The sequence below is a fragment of the Lytechinus variegatus genome, chromosome 3 (genome assembly GCF_018143015.1).
Source record: "Lytechinus variegatus isolate NC3 chromosome 3, Lvar_3.0, whole genome shotgun sequence".
Classification (NCBI taxonomy): Eukaryota; Metazoa; Echinodermata; class Echinoidea; order Temnopleuroida; family Toxopneustidae; genus Lytechinus; species Lytechinus variegatus.
Window position 1 is genome coordinate 1,753,919 of NC_054742.1, and position 27,995 is coordinate 1,781,913.

General features: G+C 36.1%; 2 protein-coding genes across 3 annotated transcripts in view; both read left to right on the plus strand.

Annotated features, from left to right (window-relative positions):
• The first annotated feature begins 119 nt into the window (after positions 1-119).
• LOC121409950 (pre-mRNA-splicing factor ISY1 homolog) overlaps positions 120-27,995 on the plus strand; it is a 39,148-nt gene continuing 11,272 nt past the window's right edge. The window contains exons 1-6 of one of the 2 annotated variants that reach the window (XM_041601744.1): positions 120-212; positions 7,863-7,885; positions 9,820-9,980; positions 10,516-10,628; positions 12,167-12,284; positions 16,395-16,517. In XM_041601744.1, coding sequence (XP_041457678.1) covers positions 210-212; positions 7,863-7,885; positions 9,820-9,980; positions 10,516-10,628; positions 12,167-12,284; positions 16,395-16,517 — 541 coding nt within the window. In that variant the 5' untranslated portion in view covers positions 120-209. Of the gene's footprint in view, positions 213-3,258; positions 3,534-7,862; positions 7,886-9,819; positions 9,981-10,515; positions 10,629-12,166; positions 12,285-16,394; positions 16,518-27,995 lie in introns of those variants that run through there. The other variant, XM_041601743.1, reaches the window with a different exon arrangement.
• On the plus strand, positions 17,192-26,707 carry LOC121409949. Its single transcript, XM_041601742.1, has 5 exons — positions 17,192-17,911; positions 20,047-20,120; positions 20,418-20,574; positions 21,043-21,177; positions 22,884-26,707. Exons 1-5 carry the CDS (start codon positions 17,490-17,492, stop codon positions 24,511-24,513), a joined length of 2,418 nt encoding a protein of 805 aa, XP_041457676.1. The 5' UTR covers positions 17,192-17,489; the 3' UTR covers positions 24,514-26,707.

The following is a 27,995-nucleotide window of genomic DNA, read 5'->3' on the forward strand; positions in this document are numbered from 1 at the left end:
TCGTACTTTGTTTGAAACTTGCTTATTGGTCAATCTTTCGCAAGGTCCAAAGGTTTGACCAATCATGTCTATTGTACCTTTTCGCGCATTTCGTTTGATCGTCGCGACGCAGCCGAACTGTACCCAGCTTGGACTCTTCGAGCTTCGAGTTCGACTCAGCTTTTATGCTGTTAAACTTTTTGGTCGAAACAGAAGAATAAAGACACAAAATGGTACGCATACTTTTTCATATTATATTTGTGATTCATCATACTTATGATTCGTCTATGTGAATTTAAATGCACTTTTGTTCTGCTATAAATCTACAGACTTAAGTTACAGTCCCATGATATTGTGAAATATGTATTGTTATAAAATAGGTTCTAGCTCTGTATTTTTGAGCATCGTGATTGGCCAATACGCGCCACATGACATCCAACTTTTTTGGTGCACTGCAGGGCAGTGCAAAAGGTGCGCAACGAAAATTGATATTGCACGCTTGAGCAAACCAGTGCGGTAGAAGTCCCGGGAGAAGTCCAGCAACAAAACTGTACTGTACCTTTTTAAAAATTTGTTTGTGTTGCTATTTTATAAAACAAATAATGCACTCGCTCTGTCGTGCGTTAAAGTAAATACAGAGAAAGCTCTGTTTCTTCAGATGATGCACACTGGGCACTCGCCGCAAGCTGCTCGTGCACAGTGGGGCATCTATCTAATTCTAAAGAAACCTCGCGTGCTCTGCATTTCCACTTTTACTTTAGTAACGCACTCAGCTGCATGCATTATTTGTATATCAGTAGAGGCGCACGGCCAATATGGGAGACTCTCTCCAATAAGGGAGAAAATCTCCCATATTGGAGACTTGCTTTGCAAAAGAACAAAAGAAACAACACCAACAAAAGTATGATTTTTTCCACCCAAACTTTTGTCCCACCGAGGTCAGAAGACCATTTGTTTTGTGTGTGGATGACAACAAAAATCCTTATAAAAACAAAAGTAGACGGTGAATTTTTAAAGTAGATGGTGAAAAGGGGTAATATTTCATGAGGAATCTGCTTATCACATTTTTATTTGCCGCCAAGGTAATCTTTTTTAAGCAAATGTAAACAAAGAAAATTGGTCTCCAAAACTGGAGACTGTCTCTGAAAATGGATACCAAAATTCTTTATGAAAGTCTCTGATATTGGAGATTATCTCTCTCATGGGAGACAGTCTCCAATATTGGCCGTGCGCCTGTACTGTATATAGGCCTACCGTACCGGTAATGTAGGTATGTTGCAAAAAAAATAAATCCTAGAAATAAGGAGTTTTCTTCATGGCATCATTTAGAGCTCATCTCATATCTCAATATCCCCAGAAATAAGAAAGTTATTGTAGTTTTAAGGTCGCATAAATCGCCTACCGCACATACCGTATTCAATTCTTATGTAGACTCTATTCCTTTGTTTTTTAAGCCAAAAGTTGTGATATTAATTGGGACCAAAGTGCACTGATAGAAAACAACAATGCGCATACATTGGCATATGGAAGTGCCTAACAACACTCCCAAAAATAACAGACGCTGCCGAAACAGGGACATAAGAAACACACTTAGCGTCAGTAGATATTTGCCAGACTTTTGAGGGGACTTGCCACCGAATTGACACCAATATTCTCCATATTCTTTCAAGCCTCCCTAGATCATGATATTCCCTGCTGAATGGAAGACGGCAAACATTGTCCCCATCTTCAAGAAAGGCGACCGTAGTAAACCAGAGAACTACAGGCCTATCTCTCTGACATCTGTGACCTGTAAGATTCTAGAGCACATCGTTCTTAGTGACGTCATGACCCACCTTGAAGACCACAATGTATTGTCTGATGCTCAACACAGTTTTTGCAAGAAACGATCTTGTGATTCTCAGCTGATTCTTGCCGTCCAAGATCTTGCTAGAACCATTGATGACAAGGGTCAACTGGATATGATACTCCTTGACTTCTCTAAAGCATTTTACAAAGTACCGCACGGACTACTGTTACACAAGCTTCAATTTTATGGAATCCGAGATCACACTCACCATTGGATAGCTGACTTTCTGAGAAATAGGACCCAACGCGTTGTACTGGACGGATCCATCTCCAATACCAGCCAAGTAACATCAGGCGTTCCGCAAGGCAGTGTCCTCGGGCCAATGCTCTTATCTTCATCAATGACCTGCCAGAGTATCTCTCCAATAACTCAACAGTAAGTCTCTTTGCTGATGATTGCATGGTTTATGCCAACATCAAGACAGAGGAAGATGCCATTCGTCTTCAAGAGGACCTTGACTCCTTGCAACGATGGGAGCAAGATTGGCTGATGGAATTTAATCCACAAAAGTGTCGAATACTTTTATGTCACAAATAGCGCAAACCTATCATCAAGCCTTACTTCATCCATGGACAGACTATATCTGATAAAAATACAGCAAAGTATCTTGGAGTTGAGCTGCAGAGAAACCTCAGTTGGAATCAACATATAAATGCTGTAACCAAAAAGGCCAACTCCTCGCGTGCCTTCCTCCAGAGAAATATCCGGCCATGTCCAAGAAAGGTCAAGGAACTGTGCTACAAAGCTCTCCTGCAACCAATCATGGAGTATGCCAGCATAATATGGGACCCTCACACGCAAGCAAATATAAAAAAGCTTGAAATGGTGCAGCGACGCTATGCATGCTTTGTCTGTAATGATCACTGTAGGACAAGCAGTGTTGCAGCCATGTTGAACCAGCTCAAATGGCCAACTTTACAAGAGCGTAGGGCACAGGCCAAGGTGGTGATGATCTACTGTATTACCAACTCACTCATTGACATCCCACCTACTTACCTCACTCCATCCACATCTATGCATAGAGGTCATTCTCAGAAGATCCTTGTTCCCTTTGCCAGAACACTTGTCTACCAGAGGAGCTTCTTCCCAGATTCAATAAGACTTTGGAACTCCCTCCCCCAAAGCACAGTTAATTGTACCTCTCTACATGTCTTTAAACAAGAGGTACAAAAGACCCAGCTCCATTAATAAGGGTGGTTGTTTTTACTTGCACGCTGTAAGCAATTTTTTATCGGATAATGTACATACACTTGCACGTTGCTTTTCACCAGTACAACAATACACCAGACGGTGGACTGTACTGTTTCCAGAAGAAGAAGAAGAAGAAGATTTCATTCAAATTTCACCACAATAGTTAAAATGTTGCTCTATCGGGATGATTACCATTTAGAGTGGGATGATACCTCTAAATGTGAATAGCAAAAGGTTGAAAGCAAGGCCAAAGTTCCAGTAGCACACAGAGTCGCAAGATCACCGAGTGAGATTTTTTTTCAAGTCTAGACAGCTGCCATAAACATTCAACTACGTAAAAACAATGATGCCATGGGTAATAACCTTTCCTTGCACATGCAAACACAATACAAAGCAATGCTTCCACATTTGCCCTGCAATTGTAGCAAGCACACTCAATGCCTCATTCAGAATGTACCTAGAGGGCGCTTTTGCAACATACCTAGGTAATGAACAAGGTTATGATATTAAACAGGTAAGTTTGAATTTAGACCATAGATCTCAGACTTTTGACTTGTCTTGCACTCAACAGCTACAGTCAACAGTGCTCAAGGGTTCATTATATGCCGCCTCACACAGAAAAGTCTAGACAGCTGGCAGCCATCTGTTTTGAGGAGTTTTTTAACATTTTTTTATTTGTTTATTTTTTTTTTCAATTTCTCCTTGTACACAGGTCACTATCGTGCAGCCACCATGGCATTAGGGGGTTAACAATGCCAAAATCCCCCTGATGGGGCTCATTGATTTTTCTCCATATTTCATAAAAATATATAAAAAGAACTGTACCAAAATAAAGACTATTATTTCGATTTGACCTAAAATACACCAAAACAGGGGAAAAAACAGTGACTTATTTCGGCTGTCATGCAATTTCACTTCCCTGTTTTATCCCAACTTAAATACATAAACATATGGCCATTGAGTCCCTAGTACAGATCGAGTTACAACTTCAGTCTCTGTAATAGGTGAGTGGTGCCAGCGTCTGAGTTCAGCAGAATAACAGAGACCGAAGCTTTTGATCGAGCGCGACCAACTAGATGGCTAACGTTAGTTAGAAATCGACTGCCAAGAATGCCAAATGTGGTTCTTGGTGCGAGGTTAGCTGTGTTTCAACAGATTTCTAAAATAAAAAAAAGCTTCGGTCTCTGTTATATTGGTTGTTCTGCCGAACTATGTCAGCTCCACTCACCAATTACAGAGACCAAAGTTCTAACTCGATCTAGGACTAGTATAGACAGGAATAACTGTTGTTTCTGGGGATTTCCTTAACAATTTTTGACATTTCACTATAATCCCCATACCCGACGGTAGTTCATTAGTGTGAGCTCGCATGTGTTATCACTTCCTCCAATTCGCCGATTAACTGTTCAGACTTCAATTTTCTTTTTTACATTGAATTTACAGTCTAAGGATTTAGAAACTACCTAATAAATATGAATATATAATATATAACAAATAACGACATATGAAAAATATATCAAAAGGTAGGAAAATGGTACTTTACCGATGTTTACTTGTCTTGGTACCGTCTTGGTCTCGAGAATCACCCCCAAAATGGCAGCCAAAATATGAGATATTTATCAACGGACGGAGAGGGCGTTGACAATTTACGAGTGTGATATCGATATTGCTTTCGATAATATACGATCTGCTCCATATACAAGCAAAACAATAGTACGATATGATACAATACACAAAGACAAGCGATACTAGTTATAATCGCGATATATCGAGACATTAAAGAGTTAATAAGGATAATGACGTCATTCAAGATGGCAACTTGCAAGAAAAACCATTAGCTCAGGTGACTATGTCTTCGATGAAAGATTTCTCAATCATCCAGAGGATTTTTTCAATAACTCCGGTCCAAGGTACACAATTACTTAAGTTATTTATATTTCATTGATAATGGAAACCATGAAACTGTAAATTTCGCTTTAAAACAGTTTTAAATCGCGACCTATAAAACGTTAGTTCACGTATACGTTGGCTGTATGTATGGGCCTCCAAGCTCTTCAGTCTATATATTGGTGAGTGGAGCCAACAAAGTTCAGCGGAACAACCAAAATACAGAGACTGAAGCTTTTGGTCTAGGACTAGTACTACTACAGGGACTCAAAACAATGGCAAAAATACTAAAGTTATAAAAAACCTGATATAACCACTTTTTACTTATTACCAACGTGCATATTATTATGAGCGCTGTAATAATATATGGACTAATTTCTTACCCTAAATTCCCACATTGAAACTGGTTATAATAACTCGTTTGCGCCTACCATTCGACCAACAGCGAATATAGGGGATGGGACTATTACTACGAGACGTACTGAAAATCACATTTTTGTCATCTATGCTGGTTAAGGTAAAAGAGTTTAACCTACCCTATGGCCTTTCCTTATTCAGAACCAAACATAGATTTTTCTTCTCCTGACTTAGTCCTAGTTTCACTTGCAATTCATGAAATATTTTCATTTATTGCAAGATTTTTTCAAAAATCGTTTAAAATATCAGGAAATTTGTCATTATCCTCCTCTATCCATAGACACTCTTACGTACCATGCCGTAATGCTCTCTTAAGCTCAATAAAAGAAAGCTAATGGTAGCGACCACACAGACAGAATAACTGATTCTCCCCACAGATACCTGTTACAGTGAAGCCTGTATTTGGAAGCTCCGAGATCCAGCAACAGTGACCTCTTTCTCCCATAACACTCAATATTTTTTCACAATTTTTTTTAATTAGAATAATTGTTGTAGTAGAATGTAGCAGAATGACAGAATTTAAAGAAAGGGTGAATGAAAGAAAGTAGGGAAGGAATAAAAACAACCATACATTTTATCGCAGTGGCCGTCGATTTTGAGCAAAAAAGAATGAGAACATTATGAGTGGTGATAACCCTCTAGCTATCGTAATTATTATCATAAATATTAGATAAGAAAGATAAGAGGTATGAACATTTTCAGAATACCAATTATCTACAATCTGTTCTTATCTTTTTAGTGCACTTTGGTATATGCACAAGTTATGAAATTACGCACTCAGCATAGGATACGATATAAAGCATGCAAGATAAGAAAAAGAATAGCAAGAATAGCAATTTGAGATCGTGACAGAGGTAATAACATATTTGAAATAAGAACTTTTCGAATGAAAAGGGGCATGGAGCACAAGTGATAAAATAGAACGAAACGAAACAAAATTGCCAAGTTACCTTGATAGAGGCTATCAAAACTTCCTTACCAGAATGCATCATATGCAAGGGTTGGTCCAAACAGGTGATAAACCTCTATGGTTTTGTGCATTTTTTTGCCTTTTTCGATTTGTCACTATTGAACACAATAGAAGCTCTTGAAAAGAAGAATGTATCATCGCATTGCATTGGAAAAGTCAGTGAGTTTTATTCCATTATTTGTGTTAAGTTTTCCTTTTTTCTATTAGGCTACATACCCTTAAAATATTAATCTACCTCTGACATTAGATCTAGTGTTGGGACGAGGGATGGGGCGGAAAAATAGCAATTAAAATTTTGTCTATTGCACAGTATGCTGCTGAGAATGAGGTTATGTTGCCTATATAACCTAGTTCCTGGATGAGTGGTTATAATTAATATCTTCATGGGATTCCAAGCATTTGTTGGACTATGTAAGCTGCCATCTTGGTCCTGAAATTGACGACAGACTCTACCCATGGAAATAAATGTGCTTTTTTTTTCCTTTGAAGTTTATTTTTTTCCAATTTTGTTGCATTTAAGGCCAAAAGGGAATATAAATGGGTTTTTTTGTCCAATTCTTTTTTATATTTTTTTGAAATAAATACAAAAAATCGAAGGGCCCCATCAGTTTATTTAAGGTATTATCAACCCCCTAATGGCAGCTGCTTGATCGCGAGCCGTCTGTGTACAAGGAGAAATAACAATACTAAAAAATGCAAAAAAAAAATCCTCGAAACAGATGGCTGCCAGTTTTCTAGACTCAGCTCAGCCTAATACTTTACTTCACTGTCTTCAATATAGGCATAAGTAACTTACAGTCTGTTTGTCTCCCAGGAAGGGGGGGGGGAGCTGCTATGTGGTGAATTTTAGGATCATGTTGGCTGTTGCAGACGTGCCCAAGGTGCCGCTTTGCTTTGATGACCCCCCCCCCCCTCCATTTTCAGTCATCAGGGGCCCACTTTATTTGGCCATTTTTTCTACAGCCAATCTGTCACATTTCAGCCCTGCACTGCTGCAGCATAATAATTGCTGATGATTTCCGACCGCAGTGGAGAAAAAAGAAGATATTGTTTTTTGGTTCATGAGATGAGTTGAGTGGCCATGCATTAGCATTGACCATTGCATGTCTCTTTCATTATATTTCATTATTGCTTTTGTTAAGTTCATCTTTAATTTTCTTTTTGTGTGATATTTTTTTAGTTTTTTTCTGCTGTAAAATACTGTTCGTAATTTTTTCTTTCTTTATTTCTCCTCCCCATCCCCTCTCCTTCTACTTATCCTCCACCTCCTCCTTCCTCTCACTTCTCCTTACTCTTACTATCCTCCCTTTTCCTCTCACTTTTCCTCCTCCTTCCTCTCAATTTTCGTTCTCCCCTCCTCCATCTCGTCCACACCCTCCCCTTCTCCTCCCATTCCTTCTCTATCCCCTTCTTTTTCTTCTCATCATCATTGATTTTAAGGTCAATTTATATAGTGCAGCTTCTGTGTGATACTGTACATGTATATAGACCTATATTGATATTTTTCAAATTATTCACATAATATTAAACACATTTTACAATCAATTTTTTTTAACATTTTCTTTCCAGGCAAGAAATTCAGAGAAAGCTATGTGAGTATAATCTTATAAAGTATTTTTTTTAAGAATTACACAAAGTGTGACTAGAGATGCAAGATTTTTTTTTTACAATAAGTACATAAAGTAATTAGAAAGTCATATGTTCGTAATTGATTGAACCACTCACCCTCTCATTAAGCTGATAGAAAATATATCTCTCTAGTCATGATAACCAAGGTATTGTATATTAATAAATATTGTTAAGCACTGATTATTAAAGGAGTATGATACATTTTAAAGCAGTTGAATTCACCTTAAATAGAAAATCTAAGAAAACAATCAATGAAAGTTTCAGGAACATTAATAGGATAATAAGAAAGGTATGAGAATTTGAATATTGAGTTCACTGATGCTATGTAAATCCTAGCAATAGATTTGGTCCACTGATTCTATTGTTCTCTGGCCGAAACAGGTAATAGTGAGTCAAAGAATGGTGACTGGTAGTGTATGTTTCGCAGTGCGACCAACATCTGTGATGTCCAATTGTACACTTCCCCATTTTATTTACTTTAGTATATTTCACTTAAATTTTCTCTTTTATTAAGCTTATTTCATTTTCAGTTTTTTTTTTATGATATGGCATGTAAATATATGAAATTAGATCATGGATGAATTGTTTGTTCTATCATTAGAATCAACAACCAAAAACTATAGATGTTTGGGCCTTTGGCGGTTATATTTTCAGTGTCCAAAGGGGAAAGTTGTACATGTGTGACGCAGATAAATACAGAGGGTGTGACATCACAGATCTGGTATCTTGTTATTGCTAAAGGGTGGATCTATAAAGCATTAGTGTTCTCAACATTCAAATGCACATAACATTCTCAGTCCTTCACATTTATAATATCTTGGAGCTCAATAAATCACTCTCCTTATTTTTTCAAGGAGCTCAATTGAGCTCCTCTGAATCACTCTCCAAGAGGAGCTCAATTTAATACATTACATGTATGCTAAATTGTATACTTTTCTTGAAATCGTAAATGCAATAGCTGTGTAGCTATTGATTAATCTATAATGAAACTAGGCCTGGGTCATTACATATAAATTTACAAAATATTGTGCTCTTAAAAAAATACAAAAATTGCTAAAAATTTCACATTTTGCATCTTTAAATCCATGAAATAGCCATCTATTTTTCATAATTTCTTGAAATTATTTTGATTTAGTTGAAAACTATCAGGAAAATGAAGAATATTCAGCTCTATCTTGACTCTGATCGATGATGTTACAATCAGTAAATATTGAAGTCCCACATGTACATGTAAAAGTTAGACTTTCATGGTTTTGCAACATTAGCTGAAGACAATTGTTGATCGTTTGATTGTTTTCATCATTATTGATTGTTTTACACTTGGTCAATACCATGAAAATCTACATATGAGACTACAATATTTACCAAGTTTAACATCATAAATCAGAGTCAAGAAAGAGGTGAATATTCTTCATTTTTTCTGTAGTTTCCAACTAAATCAAAATAATTTCAAGGAATTATGCCATATATGCCTACATGTATTTCATGAATATAAAGATGTTAAGTGTTAAATTTTAGCAACTTTTGGTGAAGGTTTTTTTTTAAATAAGGAGCGCAATATTTTGTTCTTATTTTTTTAGGAGCACGGTAGGAGCAACAGCACGAGCGTGCTCCTCAAAAAATGAAGGTCTGCTTTCTCATTGTGTCCAATTTTACTCAAACTTTTGTTGATCTTATTCTTTATTTTTTTAACTCTCACATGAGCCTACTTGTCCCACAGGTTAAATTCTCCTTTAACTCCAATTTTGTTAATAAAATGGAATCTTTATAGGTATTTCTATCAAGTTTCATTCATTAGATTGTCAAAGTGAATCCCAATCGAACAACTGAAATACATGTCCTGCATCATTCAAACTTGAATCATGGCAATAATGGCTATTTGTATATTGGTCAATAGGACGGCTTTGGCCCGCTTCAGAAATGCACAAATGGGCGATACAAAGATGAAGGAGCGACGTCCGTACCTCGCCAGCGAGTGTGAAGAACTTCCCAAGGCCGAGAAGTGGCGGCGTCAGGTGATCTCTGAAATTTCCCGGAAGGTTGCTCAGATACAGAATGGTAATACTTTTCATTTACCAGTAGCAGTAGCTTTTTGTTGTTATCACTATTTATTTTGGTAATTAAAAGTACATCAATGAAATCGATACAGTATCATACAATGCAATAAACAACATTATATGCACCCACTGGACTGCCATATCAGGAAAAGGGTTAAAGGGCTTTTCCACTCTAACAAGAAGTTGATTTGGATAAATAGAGAAAATTTAAACAAGCATAGCACTGAAAATTTAACTAATATAAGCAGTTTGAAATTCAAACTATAGTTCATTTGGTTCCAATGATATTTTGATTGAAGTGAGTTTTAATGTTTGAATATTTGAGTATATGTTATCTAATATGCAGCAAGCAAAGGTGAATGCTCCAAAAATAAAAATAGGACAATGATTAATTACCAATTTTTTACCTTTTAGATGTGGTCATCAAATTTGTATTAAAAAAGGAACTAGGTAGATAATGGGGGTGATTTGACATACCGGTACATGTATGACTTATTCAATTGCTCAGTTGTATGTTTTTATGTCATCATTTGCAGCTGGTTTGGGAGAGTTCAAGATACGGGATCTGAATGATGAAATCAACAAGCTGCTTAGAGAGAAAGGCCATTGGGAAGCCAGGATTGTAGAACTTGGTGGTCCAGATTATAGGGTAAATATGACATAACTCATACTGAGCATAGAAAAGATGGCTAGATTAAATATTGTAATGTTCAAGCTCCCTTCCTGTGTTTCATCTGTCTGCTGGGTTTCAAATGGAAATCTGTCCTTTTTCATAACAGTTGTATGTCATTTCACTCAGTGAAAATGTGCATAGACATAGCAGACACCCATTATTTTGAATCAACCTTGGAATTTTGTTTAATTAATTTTCTTTAGACTTAAACTTAAGCAGCTTTTTTTTCATTGTGTGACTTTGGATTCAGAACAATTAGACTTTAGAACAATGACTTCCTACAGCATTTCTTTTTATCGAACCATTGTGAATGGATAATTTTCTTGTTTATTTACAAGAGCTTGGTAAAATAATCGTGAAGAAAACCTAACCAAAAAATGTTTTTGTTATTGGGGACTTTTTGAGTGGTGATCCTCGGGGGTATCAGCAATAAACAGTTCGATTTAGACCAAGATTTTGAATATTATGATAATATGTCCATTTATATAGCGCTATTACTATGTGCATGTACTTAACTGTGCTTTGATACTTGGTATCATATAATTACCCCGGCCAAAGCTGAGCCACCATATTGGCGCCAAAGCGTCAAGGAATAAATGCTACCAGCCACCCATTCATCTCACCTGGGTCGAGTGCAGCACAGTGCTGATAAACTTCCTGTTGAAGGAAAACACGCCATGGCTAGGATTCGAACCCACGACCCTCTGTTTGAAAGGCGAGAGTCAGAACCACTAGACCACGACACGCCCACATATGGCGTGTCATCTGAATCATCCAGAATGAACTGAACCAAAGTCTCTAGAGTGATGTACACTAATCTGAGCAATGCATATAGTATTGTTTAGCCAAATGATATTTTCAAAAATAACAATCCCAAATTTCATAAAGAATCCGTGACTGTAAAAAGATACATTGACCACCACACATGTGAGAGTGAAATGTTATAATACCCTCTAGGCCTTGTAATCTTACACTTTATCAGCTGAAATTTTTGTTGTGATTTATTTTTTAGAATTTCACAAGGCCATTTTGCTAAAATTCCAACTTTTGTGCCAATAGTTTAGGTAAAAAAGGCTTGTAAGTCCTGAATATATATGTATAGCGACCAGTGACTTTACTGCAAAGAAAATTACGATGTACACATTAGTTTGATCCCTTACTCGGGCTAAAAAAATAATACCATCTTTCTCTAAATTTGCATACTAATAGATGAGCCTTTCAAAATTGCATACATGTATATGCCACTAGAAAGATATTAAGAATACATATCCTTTAATAGTGTGATTGGACTTTTCTTGCATCTACCAGTATTCCTATCATAATGGCCATTTCATACACTTTGAAAGTTTGGATTTCTATAAAGATTGTTTTCCATAGACTATTCCTGTTTACATGAAGGAAATTTAGTTTGTTGGGGAAAAATTGGATCAAAGCTGTCTACATTCGAAATGTCAGAGAAAGAACCACTTTGCTATCAGTCATCTAATGGGAATGTTTTTCTTTTTATATTGCAGAAAGTTGGACCTAAGATGTTGGATCAAGAAGGTAAAGAGGTTCCAGGAAACAGAGGTTATAAGTATTTTGGAGCTGCCAAAGATCTACCCGGTGTGAGAGAACTCTTTGAACAAGAACGTAAGAATATTATTCTCATTGTATTGTTTTGGTCAAATCAGAATATATTGGGGCCAGCAAGCGAGCATGCCGCTGCTATTTACTGGAATTTTAGGTTGTTGCTTTAAAAATGAGTACTGAGAATGTGTTTAAGGTCAGGTCCGGCCCACCAACAAGTTAGCTGCAATTTATAACAAATCAAAGATAATACTAGAATTTAATTTGTCATGCGGACGAATTAGGTGGTCTGTCATGATTTTTCATTCAGAGTCGGCTAATGTATAAAATGAATAATTTAGATATGATTGATAATCTTGATTCTAGACATCCTAAGAATAAATTTTGACCATTGCTCAATGTGATTATTAATGTTTCCCATAGACTTTACACGTAAGCAATTTTGAGAATTACAATTCCAATATTGCAAGTGAAAAACGGGCATGATCCCGGCATCTGATCAAAAAGTGGAGGGCACATTACCGAAAGCCCAGAATCTCAGCTATAACATATTAAAAGCTCAGGCAAAACTGACGAGAAGAAATGGAGATATGGCTCACGAAATAGAGGAATGTCGAATCTAGTTTTGAGAAAAAGTCATGTCCCATAGAGATTACACGCAAAATACATGTGATATGAAAAAAGCAATTATAATCTGTTTTATCTTGCTAACTTTTAACTTTCATACCTTTTAATTATCATAAATGATCATGTAAGAGGTGGCAAAAAGAAAAAAAAAATGAAAAAAAAATCATCTTTTCTACCCCAGGAATCGAACCTCCGCCCTCGAGAAAGCAAGTCAAATGCGTTATCCATTGAGCCACGATATTCCCCATAGAGATTACACGTAAGCAATTTTGAGAATTACAATTCCAATTTTGCAAGTGAAATACGGGCATGATCCCGGCATCTGATCAAAAAATGAAGGGCACACTTCCGATAGCCCAGAATCTCAGCTACAACATGTTAGAAGCTCAAGGAAAGCTGACAAGAAAAGATGGAGATATGGCTCACGAAATAGAGGAATGTCGAATCTAGTTTTGGGAAAAAGTCATGTCCCATAGAGATTACACGCAAAAAGAGGAAAAATGACATGCCTCTTTTCATCGCTGTTTTACGCAATGATGCGTTTATCAAAACGAATATTCATGTTAACTGAGGAGAAAGAGTACATCATAAACTACAACATATGGAAATCTGGGCGAAAAATGATCTATATTCGAGAAGTTACAGCAAAATTTGCATAAATTTGATGACGTCATTTTGAAAAAAATGAAATTTTTAGATTGGGCGCCTATTTGATGACGTCACGATATAATTTAGGGACAATGGTGACATGAAATCAAATCTACAACTCATACTCTATTGATATATGAAAAAAAAATTGGGGGTCAACGGACTTTTAAAAGAGCTACAATGAATTTACAATAGGCATGTTTTTGCCCATATATGGCCTATAGTGAGAGCTCGCGCGCACACGTGCTGCAAACATTAATGGGTGTTAATTTCTATATTAATGGTTGTAGAAGGTTGATCAAGGTATCAAATTGCTCAGAATTTTATTAGCAATGCAATGATATTAATAGAAACGGTTTTTCTGCGTTGTGTTAAGGTGTAACGCGCGGAAACGCGCGTGCATACGTGCGCGCGCGCAAATTTTTGAAATGCTTAAAATGACCTGAAACGTACCCAAAAAAATTTATAGGTCAATTGGACGATTTTTTTACCTTTGACGCGCGCGTACGCGCGCGTCATGACCTCTACATGACCTTTGATGACATTGACAGTTGACCCTTGACATGAAGTTAATGTCATGTAAATATTGTTAATTTTTGACAATTGATAATGAAGATATGATCAAATGAAGAATTTTACAAAATGGCGCGTAGATGACGTCATCATGACCATATGACCTTGAAAAGCTTATTTTGCCGTCTCTATGATAGATTCTATATATGACGAAAAAAATCAGCAAAATTGATTCAGCCAATTTCGAGAAAAGTTGGCGACAAAAAATAGGTACAATGAATAAAGAAAGGAAGAAATAAAGAAAATTCTGACGAAATCAATAGGTGATCTGTCGTAGACAGACCACCTAACTAGGCATTTCATCAGATAAGTTGCAAAAGTTGAATTTTTCAAAACATTTTTATTCACAACACAGGTGATATGTAAATAAGAGAGGCAATATGAATTTCTCTCGTGTTTTATTGTATGAATCGAACATTGAAAATTAAAGGAATTTCTTTATTGAATAATAAGTAATAATAGGATTCAAATATTCTGGTAAAATTCAAGCTTTTACAGTAATGACAGGAAAGATTTTTAATGTTTCATGTAGAATATTCATTAGAAATAGTAAGTTATGTGACATCATTGGTTTCCTCATTGGATACCGCCTATGTGGTGCATAGATAGTGAGTGAAATTATTTGTACATCCAGTTTTGATAAAATTTTCAGGATTATGCATGTTCAATTTTTCTCTATTAATTCAAATCATCTTGCTCTTAGGGTTTACTTAGCCTTTGACAAAGAACTAAACATTCAATGGTTTCTAAAGCATGAATAAATGCAAAGGAAGAAGCTGTATTCATCTTCTTTGATGAGTTGATAGAAGAATATACTTTCCACCTTAAGTCTGCTGATTGGATAAATGGTTTTATCCAGATGTAGCCTTGTATCAAAGATTGTGATTGCAAAAGTTAGGAAGGTAGTATATGCATTTTTCGCAATTGAAATTTGAAGAATATCTACCTGATTCATTTAGTAAAAGAGAATACTGAGAAGTGTTGAAGATCCTTGTCTCAGATTGTTTCAATGTTATTGGTACTTACCTGTAATACAAAACTTTGCCATTGTCCGTAGGGCGTAGGCTAAGTTTTTGTCTCACCTGCGAAGCAAAGTGAGACTATAGGCGCCGCTTTTCCGGCGGCGGCGGCGTCAACATCAAATCTTAACCTGAGGTTAAGTTTTTGAAATGATGTCATAACTTAGAAAGTATATGGACCTAGTTAATAAAACTTGGCCATAAGGTTAATCAAGTATTACTGAACATCCTATCAGAGTTTCATGTCACATGACCAAGGTCAAAGGTCATTTAGGGTCAATGAACTTAGACCATGTTGGAGGAATCAACATCGAAATCTTAACCTGAGGTTAAGTTTTTGAAATGTCATCAGAACTTAGAAAATATATGGACCTAGTTCATGAAACTTGGACATAAGGTTAATCAAGTATCACTGAACATCCTGCCTGAGTTTCACGTCACATGACCAAGGTCAAAGGTCATTTAGGGTCAATGAACTTTGGCCGAATAGGGGATATCTGTTGAATTCCCATCATAACTTTGAAAGTTTATGGATCTGATTCATGAAACTTGGACATAATAGTAATCAAGCATCACTGAAAATTTTGTGCAAGTTTCAGTTCTCATGATTAAGGTCAAAGGTCATTTCGGGTCAATGAACTTTGGTCGAATCGGGGGTATCTGTTGAATTACCATCATAACTTTGAAAGTTTATTGGTCTAGTTCATTAAACTTGGACATTAGAGTAATCAAGTATCACTGAACATCCTGTGCGCGTTTCAGGTCACATGACCAAGGTCAAAGGTCAATGAACTTTGGCCGAATTGGGTGTATCTGTTGAATTACCATCATAACTTTGAAAGTTTATGGATCTGATTCATGAAACTTGTACATAAGAGTAATCAAGTATCACTGAACATCCTGTTCGAGTTTCAGGTCACATGATCAAGGTCAAAGGTCATGTAAGGTCAATGAACTTTGGCCATGTTGGGGTTTTTTGTTGAATAACCATCATATCTCTGTAAGTTTATTGGTCTAGTTCATAAAAAAGGGAAATAAGAGTAACCATGTATCACTGAACATCTTGTGCGAGTTAGAGTAGTATTCAAAGTGAGCACTGCTGCTATATTGAACCACGTGATGCAGGTGAGACGGCCAGAGGCATTCTACTTGTTATTGATTGTATTCTATTGTAACTTTTTGAATTAGATTGCATTGATGATTATTATGTATAATTAATCATATAAATAAAATGCACTAGCTTTATTTTACAGGCCCAGGTGTTATCATTAATCATTACTTTCTATCTTTGATTTTGTGACAACAGCTCCTGCTCCTCCTCGGAAAACAAGAGCTGAATTGATGAAGTTGATCGATGCTGATTACTATGGTTATCGTGATGAAGATGATGGTGTACTAGTACCTCTTGAGATGGAACATGAGAAAGATTGTGAGTTGTAAAGTCATATTGGAATAAACTGATATCTATAGATCAGATGGTTAAAGAATTTAAGAGTTGTGATTTTGTAAATTTTAATCATGCAATGTCACACGACAATGATTTTACCTTGCAATTAATAAGTAATCCAACACTAAACAATTTAAGAAATAGCAGTTTATGGAATTTTTCATCCATGGCACATGAGAGATCTGTTTGCTTGTGAGCAGAATAGAGGGATAACAGTAGTAGAAAGAGTTGATTATATTGTTGGTACGTTTGCTATCCCATTTGTACAACAATCAACTACTTAAATCTTTATGTTTGGGATATTAGATTAAAAAATCAAATCCAATCTAACATTTTATAACATGCTCTTAAAATGAACTTCTTCAAATGTTCAGTCAAAACTCATTCAATATGGAATTCTATTTTGAGTATTCAAGAATTTTTTTTTTCTGATTTACATTTATATTTTAGTAATCTTAGAAATATATTATAAATTGAAATTAGCATATACATAAGAAAATCCAACCTCTCTGATATGCTTTTCACACTCCACATATTTTCTTTAACCCTAGCATATTGGTGGGGCTAAGGGGGGGTTCTTAGCTCCACCAATATCCTGTGGAAAGCTTAAAGGGATGCTAAAGTCGCCAATCGTGGTCGTCTTGAGGTAGGCCTGGCTCGAGTAATCTTCGCAAATCTCCGTTCATCGTCGGCAACCCGAGAACTCAATGTAGAGATACGCGGTGGGCCTTGCTTTCGAAAAATATCGAATAGGAACGGTCGTTCACGATCGCTTGAAGGCCTACGGTGGGCGGCGATTGGCGAGTCGAGTAGGCTTGGAAAAAGCCTAAAGATCGCCAGCGCACTTCCGGGTATCTCCGGCCGGCCAGCCACAGTCTCCGATCGCCTGCCTCCGTATTTTTACCAAATTCTAAAGCTGAATATTCTAGCTGTTTTCTTGTCATATCACGCATTATGGAGAAAGGGAAATCGTCTTGGGATAGCTCAAGAGTAAGGCTTCGGACAGCGCATGAATCTTGGATGACACAAAGGGCAATTTTTGTAAAAGAGAGTGGAATAAGAAGCAACTACGACGAAGAATTTGCGCATCATCTCTTGCGGCAACATGGTGCGATGTGCACTAGTATAGCCAAACCATGTACCCCTTCCGCCGAACTATCAGGGCGGACAAGAGGCACCGCCGGCACCAGCGATGCTGTGAGTGTGAGTGGCTCTGCCTCGAGCTCTGGCTCTGCCCCTGGGCTTGGCTGTGTCACTGAGAGTGGTGGTGGTAGATCTAATTCTGATGTTGGAGCTCAACCTCAACTTCAAGTCGCTGAGCCACCCCAGGCTCAAGTTATTAGGGATCCTCCTCGACTCACTCCTATAAAGATCCGGTAAGGATGAGTGGACTATATGCGTACTTAGTATTTCTAAAAAGTAAAGAACATTTTCTATTTTTCAAAATTATGAAAATATTGTACATTACATCACTTATCTAGTACAGTGTATCTAGACTGCTTGTTCGAATTGGCCTTATTGGATGGCCTTGAGTGTGATGCTTTGAAATATTTACGAGCTGAAGCACATTATTGGATGAGTCAAAGACGAATCAAATATTGTTCTTCAACGAGTAACAATATTTCTATCCCACGAAAATTCCCATCCCACAAAAATTGGTCATCCAAGATACCCCCACAAATCTAAACATAAATTAATGTTCATTTAGTAGTAGGCCTAACAAATTCACACACATGCATTGCATTGTACGTAAAATTCTCACATAAATTACATGTAGCTGTAGCTTGCATCGCATCATCTGCATAATTATGAAGAGCGCAACTAATACGCAATTTCGTTGTGACGTAACAATAGCTTTATGCGCACAATCATTTTATTAACCAATGATAATCTTGTGGGTGGGGCAAAATATTCATTTCGTCCAATATTTTCAATCAATTTTAATATTTTGTCTCCTTGAAACAATCTCGCAAGATGCCAAAAAATATCTGCACCTCAAAACTCTACATCTAAATAATTTTTAATATTTTGACATATACTTCTTCATCGTGGAGCCTTGAAACTTCCCATAGATGCATACATGTAAGCGAGACCTCTACACCCTGATGGATTTAGAAATCCATATTTAGAGGCCAGGGTGAAATCAGTTTGTATACATTGTATGTACTTATTTTATGAACATTCATACGCCTAATGCATATGAGGGGATAAAAATTATTTCACTACAGTGTATGAGTATGAATGTGAAAAATGAGAGGTTTCTTTCCAGACCGATCTCGTGTACTTGTAGATCCCTTGATCCGTCATTAAAGCATATACAATAGGATTGACCCTTGAACCGCTCTGTTATGACATACATGTACCTTCGATTAGCGATGTTACAAAATGCCGTTTTGAAGAACAATTTAGAGATGACAATTTTTATTTGACAAATACTAGTAATAAAATCTAATGCGTGATTATGAATAAATTATAATTATTTTTAATCAAGTTTCAAATTTCATTACATTATTTACATGTACATGTATCTATAAATTGTACTTTCAAGGCTCGGTGATGAAGAAGCACATGTATATGTTAAAATATTTTTTAATATCATCACGGAGTCCTCAAGGCTATGTTCGACACCGATAGTCGAGACCGAGTCATGACCTACATTGCATTGTCATTTGTCATTGGCTAACCTGTGACTGTTAAATATTGTCAATTTCTGGGGATTTATTGAACGATTTCTGACACTTCAATCGCTCTCCTGACTTCCATGAATTGAAAGCACTGTACATGCACAAAAACGACCCTCAACAAACAACATGTAACATACTAGACCACTTTAATTGATTAGCTCATACAAATATTGAGAAAATGCTCTTTAGACTCTAGAGGTACATTTTTGTTTAGTTTATTGTTAATAGCAATAGTGTATGGTATTGCATTATGCCTGTACCTGCTGTAAATAATATTTTTAAGCAGTAGATCTCTAGGCAACCCCCCAAAAATAGTTATTTAGATAAAATTGAATGAAATAAATAGGCCTACAGATATATGAAATGGGCAGAGTATTACAAGAAATAGAATTTCAAATATTTGTCAAAATGTTACTCATGTGATCTTGTTAGGAAGGTGTCAAACTGAAAATTACATACAGATGATGTGGGCTCTATATTGAAATGAGGATGTAATTGAGGAATGCTCTACATGGACTCTAAATATAGGATACTGCTCATTTGGTTGCAGTTGATCAATCAAGTTATGCGTGCATGTAAATCACAGTATAAATTACTTTTACAAAGTTCAGATCATTTGATAGAGCAAAAATTTAAAAGGCTGGGCACAAGTGAAGACATTTCTTTTCTTGTTCATCCTTCTTCAGATCTATTTGGCTGTGCTGTGTTGGGATATATATTCTCAATATTGGTCATTGAATAATGATAGTTGAATGTAAGTAGTTAGACAAGATACCATTAAATGAATTGCATACTTTATTGAATAACTTTGCCATTGCTGTTTTCAGGAGTGAACCAGCCCACCGATCACAGCATGCCGATGCAATGCAGGAAGAACCAGCCGGTCCTTCAATTCACTTTGGTATGTATAATAAAATGTGATTAACACGTTTTGAGCTTTTGAATGATGTATTATTGATACAATGCAGTGAGAATACTCACTGTACTTCAACTTTCTCCCCAAGAACTATTATAAATCTATTAATTTGGGTATCATCCTTCTTGAAAGAAGTAAAGAACCATGTGAATTGTTCCCTTCAAATGTGATTGAGATGTACCTGTCATAAAGCTTACAGAGGTCATGCAAATTCACATGATTATTTTCTTGTTTACCTTCAATATGGTTATATTGTTTCCCCTTTTCCCATTGATATTACAGCCCCTGCTGTCAGCTCTACACCAAAAGATGTAGCTCCATCTGACGAACCCACTGAAGGTTGTATTTTCCCTGCACCTGCAGCTTCTGGTTTGTCTAAATCCAGTTCAAGGAAGAAATTGTTTGCCTCTGTTCCTCTGCTAGATCATACATACTTCAGGTATATTGAACTTACATAGAATTTGACTTTTTGTTGATTCATTAGTTTAATCCCTTTCTAGGCAAACACATGCTTTTACAAAACTGTACATCATGAATGTTAATGAATTCTCCAGTTATTTATTTTGTATTCAATTTTAAATTATTCAATCTTCAGCTTTGATGCATAATTTCCATTGTTGATCCTCTTCACATTGGATGAAACTCAGAAACTGAGCATCTCAGTCTTTGTCATGGTCAATATTCAAGACTAGTAGTTAGCTGCTATCTTTTTCTGGTATCTGATTTCTTCAACTAACTGTTATATTTCAGTTTTGGGGATTAGCAGAAAGGATTTTATTTCTGTATTGTCTTTTCAGGTGTTTGTTTTCATGAATCTTTGAAGTACAATGAATTACATGCACATTGCAAAGAACTGATGAATGAATTATTTAAACTCATTTTTTATTTCATTCTTTTTTTTTTGCAGGGAACCCTTAGACTTTCCAGATTCAGACTCGGAGGATAGTTTGAATTATGAAGAATTTCCTGCTGAGAATGCACAGATAACATCAACTGTACCACAGCAAGGAGTGGATCGCGCAGAAGACACTCCAGAATATGTGTAAGTTAACTTAAAAAGTTTATTTGACAGGGTTAGCAACCAAAAGCAATTTACAAATATCAAATCACAGATTTGAATCATAATATTTGGTTTTAGAAAATCAGAATATCAAATTAATCAATTTATTTTATAACTTGCAGATCATGATTTAAATCACACCTTTAACCCTAAATAGACTGGGCTATTTCGACGCCTAAGAAGACTGGGGGGGGGGGGCTGATGATCTCGGCTGTCGATCGCGCGATCGCGACGAAAATTGGCACACGCATTACCCATGGCATTATCTACAAAACTATAACATCAAATTTTGCAAAAAATCTCATGTCTCATTAATTATGCTAATTTATGTGTAAAATCTTAAGTTTGCTCTAATTGATAAAATAATGCCCCTGAAATGCTAATTTTTGTTTCACATACTCTAGATAGGCATCTGATCAAATTGATTTTTAAAAAATTTCAAAATCACATTTATTTTCTTATGTATTCTATTGTTTTCTAAATTTCTTATGTATTTCTTTGTTTTTCGACTTTTTGTTTTTTATTGTTTTTTCAATGTAAATTGTTGGGGACTTTATTTTGACCATAAACAAGATAAAATTAATTGATTTTAAGCAGTAAAAGGAAAACTAATGATACATTTATGAATTTTGGCTAAGAACACTATTTGCATTGGATTTGTACACAAATTCACATTTTGGAGTAATTTTGGGTCTGCATGCACTTACGAAATGTTGCATAATTTTGGAACCGCGTACCCGGGGGTCACAATTTTGGTCTCAAAAGTTGCACGAGACTTGAAAGTAAAAAGTCAGCGAGCGACGCGGTCAAAAAATTTCACGCGGCTGATTTATCGCGAAAAATGTCGAGGGGGGGCTGAATCAGCCCCCCCCCCCCCCAGTCTTTTTAGGGTTAAAAGATAAGAATTTCACAAATAGTCAACCCTTTATTTGACAAGTGATATTGGATACACATTCCAAATTTCTATCATGTAAAGTTGTGAAGATTCAATCTGTGCCTTTATAATTGAGCTCCCTCTAGTCTATGACTCACATTTGACATGATTAATGGCAACATATTGGACTTTTATTCCATCTTAATTGGTCATAAACCTTAGATTTTAAGCAAAGATGATTTTCATGATTTCATATGAGATGTAGAAATCAGCAGTATTGTTATCAGATTTAGTTATGGCACAAAGGCACATGTCAGGCTAAGAAAAAATAACTGGACATTAATATTTGGATACGGGGAAACTCTCCAAATTATTGATAAACATAAAATTATATCCTTATTTGAAAATTTTAATGCATTCGATTTGAATTTTGGCAATGCAACATACCAAAATATGCATAACTTTCATTTTGAATGAGTGCGTAGATGCTACACGAATTATATGTGGGAAACGGTAGCTCTCTTTCAGTCAACCTAAATTCCTTCTAATTTTTTTGTAAATCAATGAAGCAGGTCTGTTACAATGGTAATGTTTTTTTCTTAATTTTAACGAAAAAATTATACACCACGAAATTAAGTTTTTATTCATTCATAGATATTGTATAGGGTAGGCAAAGGTGAGATTTGCTAGTTTATGTCACACTTTATTGATACGATGACCATTCGTTGACCTAAAAATATAAATCATCAGTCTTATGATTACTACATATATTTTTATTCTCATGTATTCTTTGTTTTCCTATGGATTTTCACAGGTTTGAGGAACATTTTCTGGATGGCCTGGATGTCAACGTTTTTGACCTAAATCTTGGAGCTGAGGAAGATGTTGAGGATTTCACTGGAGAAGAGGACAGTACTGAAGAAGAGGATGAGATAGAAGCAAGAGCACACATCAGTGCACCGAAGTGCATCGCTTATGTGGATCGACTGGTAGATTTGTTAAGAAACATTCATGGGGAGCGATGCAAAAAGTGCAATTCAAGGCTCCAATACAACACTGTGCAGAAAGGAACAGCTCTCCTAGTAAAATGGGAATGTAAGAATCGTCATGGAAGTTCGTGGAGTTCCCAACCGAAATTCCGTGGCATGTTTTCTGGCAACCTCCACGTATCAGCCTCACTTTTAGCATCTGGGAACAGTTTCCAGAAGATTGCAACAATGGCAAAGTTTACGAACTTGTACTTTCTATCGAGGACCCATTTTACTAACATCCAGAAATTGTATGTTGCGCCAGCAATCAACGAGTTCTACGCAAAGAAACAAGAAGAACTATTTGAGATGTACAGGGGGCGTGATGTGGTTCTGTCTGGTGATGGTCGTGCAGATTCTCCAGGATACAGCGCGAGTATGATGACATACTCCTTCTGTGATGAGGAGGAGAAGAAGATACTACATACAACAACTGTACTTGTGCAGGAGGCAGGGGGTAAATCGCCAAACATGGAGCGAATAGGCTTTGAGCGGGGCCTAGACTATGTGAAGAGCAAGATTAATGTCACCTGTGTTGTCACGGATGCCCACCCACAGATAGCCGCACTAATGAAACGAACAAAAAAATATGAGTCAATCCAACATCAATGGGATATATGGCACGGGTGCAAGAACTTGATGAAAAAAGTGAGCAATGTGTCGCAGCAGAAGGGATGCGAAGATCTTCAGCCATGGGTACCAAAGATATCGAACCACTTTTGGTACTCTGCCAAAACATGCGACAGAGATGTGGCAAAACTTGCTGGGAACCTGAATGGGATGCTGCATCATATAGTTGATGAGCATGAGTGGCTTTTCACTACTGATGACAGACCGGGAATGTGTCAGCATGGAGAGCTCATGGAAGAGAGGGAAACGGCTTGGTTGAAACCAGGGAGTACCCCTCACGTTAAACTGTATGACATACTTCATGACAAGCGGTTCATGAAGACACTAAAGTACTATACTGATTTCAGGCATACTGGTAGCTTGGAAGCTTTCCATTCGACACTCCTCATGTACGCTACAAAGCGAAGTTTCTTCACAATGGTAGGCTACATCAGCAGAGTGAAGCTTGCTGTCCTCGACACTAACTTTCATGCGAACAGGAAGCAAGCCACAACCAAGGATGGCAAGTTAAAGTGGAGAAGGAAGTACAACAAACGCTCCAAGAAGTATGTGGTTGTTCCGGTTCCAGAGCCCAAATCGTATGCCTACATGCCTGATCTCATCACTGCCATCTACTCAAAGCGAGCAACAACACCTGGTCATATTTCCCAGCACGTTTCCATGGCGGAAGATGATCCTAGACGTGTCCATCCCACCATCTCGATGAAGAGGCCAGAACCAACGGAAGAGCTTGTAGTCAAGCATCAGAGCCGCTTTGCATTGAATGAGCAATGCCCTGGAGATTAAATTGGAGTCTTGTTAGCACTGCTGATTCCATTTTTCTCCATACAACTATTGACTTGAAATAAACTTGATTGGTTGATATGCAAGTATTTTTTTGCCTGTGCTACACATTTGAAATATCTGAATTGATTTTGAGGAAGACAGACTCAAATTAATTTCTTCATTGTTCACAGGATCCTTGTCACATTTTATGAATTTTTCATTCAAATTGTTTTTTTTCATATTCTCTTCAATTAAGACTGCATTGTAATAGTATTTTTATTGAAGTGTTTTCATTTACAATTTAAAGTGTCAAATTAGTTTCAAATTTAACCATGTCTCAAGTGCTCCTTGTCAAGCCAAGTTTGTTCTTGTCAAACTGCCCCCCCACTTCCAGATTTCGACTGCGAAAAGTGTGATTGATGCAAAATGCAGAGGATGTCATCTCTGGAGGTTTTTTATTCTCTAACATTTTATGTTGTTTTTCTTAACGTGAATGAAGTATGCCAACAGCATTTATTCCTATTTTTGTTTTTTAATAGTGTTTTGATACCAATTTTCTTTGCAAAAATTTGGTGAACACATTTTCAATGCTTTGTTTATGAAAAAATGTCAGACTTATATTAATACTTTTTACAAGTATTGTACATGTAAATGAATTAATTGTTTTATTCTTAAATATTTTATTGCATTTTATGACTGGATGTGTACCGAAATTGACTTTTGTCAGAAGTCAAATCTTTTAGGGCCACAACACAGAGAATTTGTTTGAAGAGTTGTTTGCATGATATGATTACAGACTTGACTTTGGTGAGTATTTGCCTTATATACAAGGGCGACATGTACAAGTTTGCCTGTAGTTTTGTACATAAGCAGATAATAGGCAGTGGTAAGAAAATATCAAAATATATTCTAAATTTTAAAACAAACCAAATTCTCTGTGAGGATCTGTATGTGTTCCTCAGGGTTATGAAACTAGAATTCAAATGTACTTTTTTTAACAAAAAGGACAGTAATCATTACATACATGTAAGTGTTGAGGATGTGTGTGTATCACATTTCAATTTGATGAAATAATTCATTGTCATTCAAAAACAATTTAAATGTCTGTTCACAATAACAATGTTTTTGTTGTGCACATCTTTTTATTGATGAGACCACATGAGATTTGCAATGATTTCAACAATCCACCTATCATGTGGATGAATGGTGTCCATTCACATTAGCCTACACATTCACACACGCAATGCTGTTCTCTCCTCACACTTGAAAATCAAAATATAAATATATTTTAGCGCTTGTAGTTAGCAAGGTCATGGTTGACTTTAAAAAAAAACATTTTGAGAAAGCTTAAAAGAGCATGCAGATGTGAATGGACAGATTTATAAACTTTTCAAAATAATTTGGATAGCTTGTGATCTTGGGGGGGGGGGGGGAGATGAGATTAGAAGAGCACGTCATGCTAACTCCATCTGACCGTATGGGTCCCAAGAAGTTTCCATGTCAATTACCAAATGACCATTTTTATAGTATGTTGAGTTGAAATGTGCCACTTCTAATTCCATCTCTCATTTGATGTTGTTGACATATATATGTAGTAATTATATGCAAAAGAAACATTGTTTTAGGCGATATAATAAGCTTATCTGAAAGCAAGGATTTGCTGGGCATTTGGTACCATACGTAAGGTAGATTGCTGTAAGATGTGAATTCATTTTATATTGATGCTCTTTTTGTTCACAAATGTTAGCAATTCTTGGTATTACAATTCTGAAAGGCAACTTGAGTTTGATAAAAATTTATGAGATACATCAAATCATGGTAGCTTAATACCATTATCGACAGGAATATTTCCTTGGAATGAAGTCATTACAGAGCAATAATTTCACCTTTTTAAAATCAGTGGACCAGAATCGTGAAAGCTATGTAGACAGGATTATTTTCGCACTCAAAGATTATTTTCTTAGCCTACCTAAAACTCTTCGCATTCACATTTCCAGTTATCATACAACTAACTAGCAAATGATTATGACCACTAGCTGACCTAAATTACACTTACAGTGTATGTTGACACATTGCATCAATGAAAGCTAATAAACAAACTTACATGTATATCATATCATCCTAATTAGTTGTTTATATATCACATGTATCTTCATTATTGCGATTTCAATGTACATGTACTTGTAAAGAAAATAAATGTTTGGTGCGAATTTTATTAGCTGCTCAGTTTTTTTATTATTTAGTGTGCATGTATTATGATTGATAGATGTTTAAAACTGCAGACAAAACAAAACATGTACATGTACATCATGAAGGGGGATTCCTGTCTGAAAATTTTATCATTTGATTTTTTTTATTGGGCCCTATTTTACTTTCATGATATGAATAGCGGCCCTTGAACAAATAAAAGGAGTAATAATCAAACCATTGAAAATTTCAACTAAATTGGAAAAGGAATTAGAAAAAAAATTATCAAAGTTTTGAATTTTTTGATGAAGATTTATATGCATGTCCTCATGATTATGCAATGGATGAGCTGATGTCATCTCCCCACCTGTTCTTTCATTTTTATCATGCATTTATTTCTTCTCGAAGAATGTATAAGTAGGATGGGCAACTGATTTTTTTTGACATAATCATTGTTGAAGCTTTCTTTTTCAGCAATGTTTCAGCAACTTGCATACTATTAGTAACTTTTGTTTACAAGGGTGACACACAAGTATGACAACAGGAAGACAATAAAAAGGGTACGTGGGGAGGAGATGACATCAGCAGGCCAGTTATAATTGCATATTCATGAATCATGACAATGCAATATAAATGTTTTCAGTGACTATTGTTCATTTTGTATAGTTATAATGATCAATTTCTTATTTTTGTTTTCCATTTTTACGTTTATTAGTTTTATATTGTTCCTATTTATATATTTTTTTTTTGGGGGGGGGTCATGGGGTGGTCAGAATACAATATCGCTTTGTAATGTGTGTGTTTTCGAGTCAAGTGTCAATTTTCCTGGCATTTATTTGAAAATAAATAATATCCATCTTCTACTGGTCAATTTTACTAGCCAGTTAATTAAATCTATCAAACCAATTTAGTCAGAAAATAGTTCTATGAACACAAAGCCATTATTTATGTCCTGAAAGAGTATCTTCTCCCAAATAATTTGATATTTTTGTATGGTATATGTTTATGCTGGGATAATCCGGAGGTATTCTTTGATGTGATGTAAAATTTCATTTGTGTCAAAGTAAGCCATGGGTGCAGTTGATGATGAAGATGCCCATGAAGTAATAATCCTATAAGAGTAGCAGTTAATTTCTTTGCAAAACACATTTTACATTGATTTAACATGAAAAATTGAAAAATTTGCACATTGCAAGCAAAAGGTATTTCCCAATGAATGGTAATGCAACTCATGCAGGATTAGAATTCATGTATTTGACACATGACAGTACAGAATACCTCCTGATTAGCTGAGCATAAACATACATGTCCCAATG

Bases quoted from the DNA above. Each gene is read 5' to 3' on its own strand.
- LOC121409949 (XM_041601742.1), top strand. From the start codon at position 17,490: ATGGAGAAAGGGAAATCGTCTTGGGATAGCTCAAGAGTAAGGCTTCGG. The intron at 20,121-20,417 runs GTATGTATAATA...TTGATATTACAG, and splicing joins CGGTCCTTCAATTCACTTTG to CCCCTGCTGTCAGCTCTACA. The intron at 20,575-21,042 runs GTATATTGAACT...TTTTTTTTGCAG, and splicing joins CTAGATCATACATACTTCAG to GGAACCCTTAGACTTTCCAG.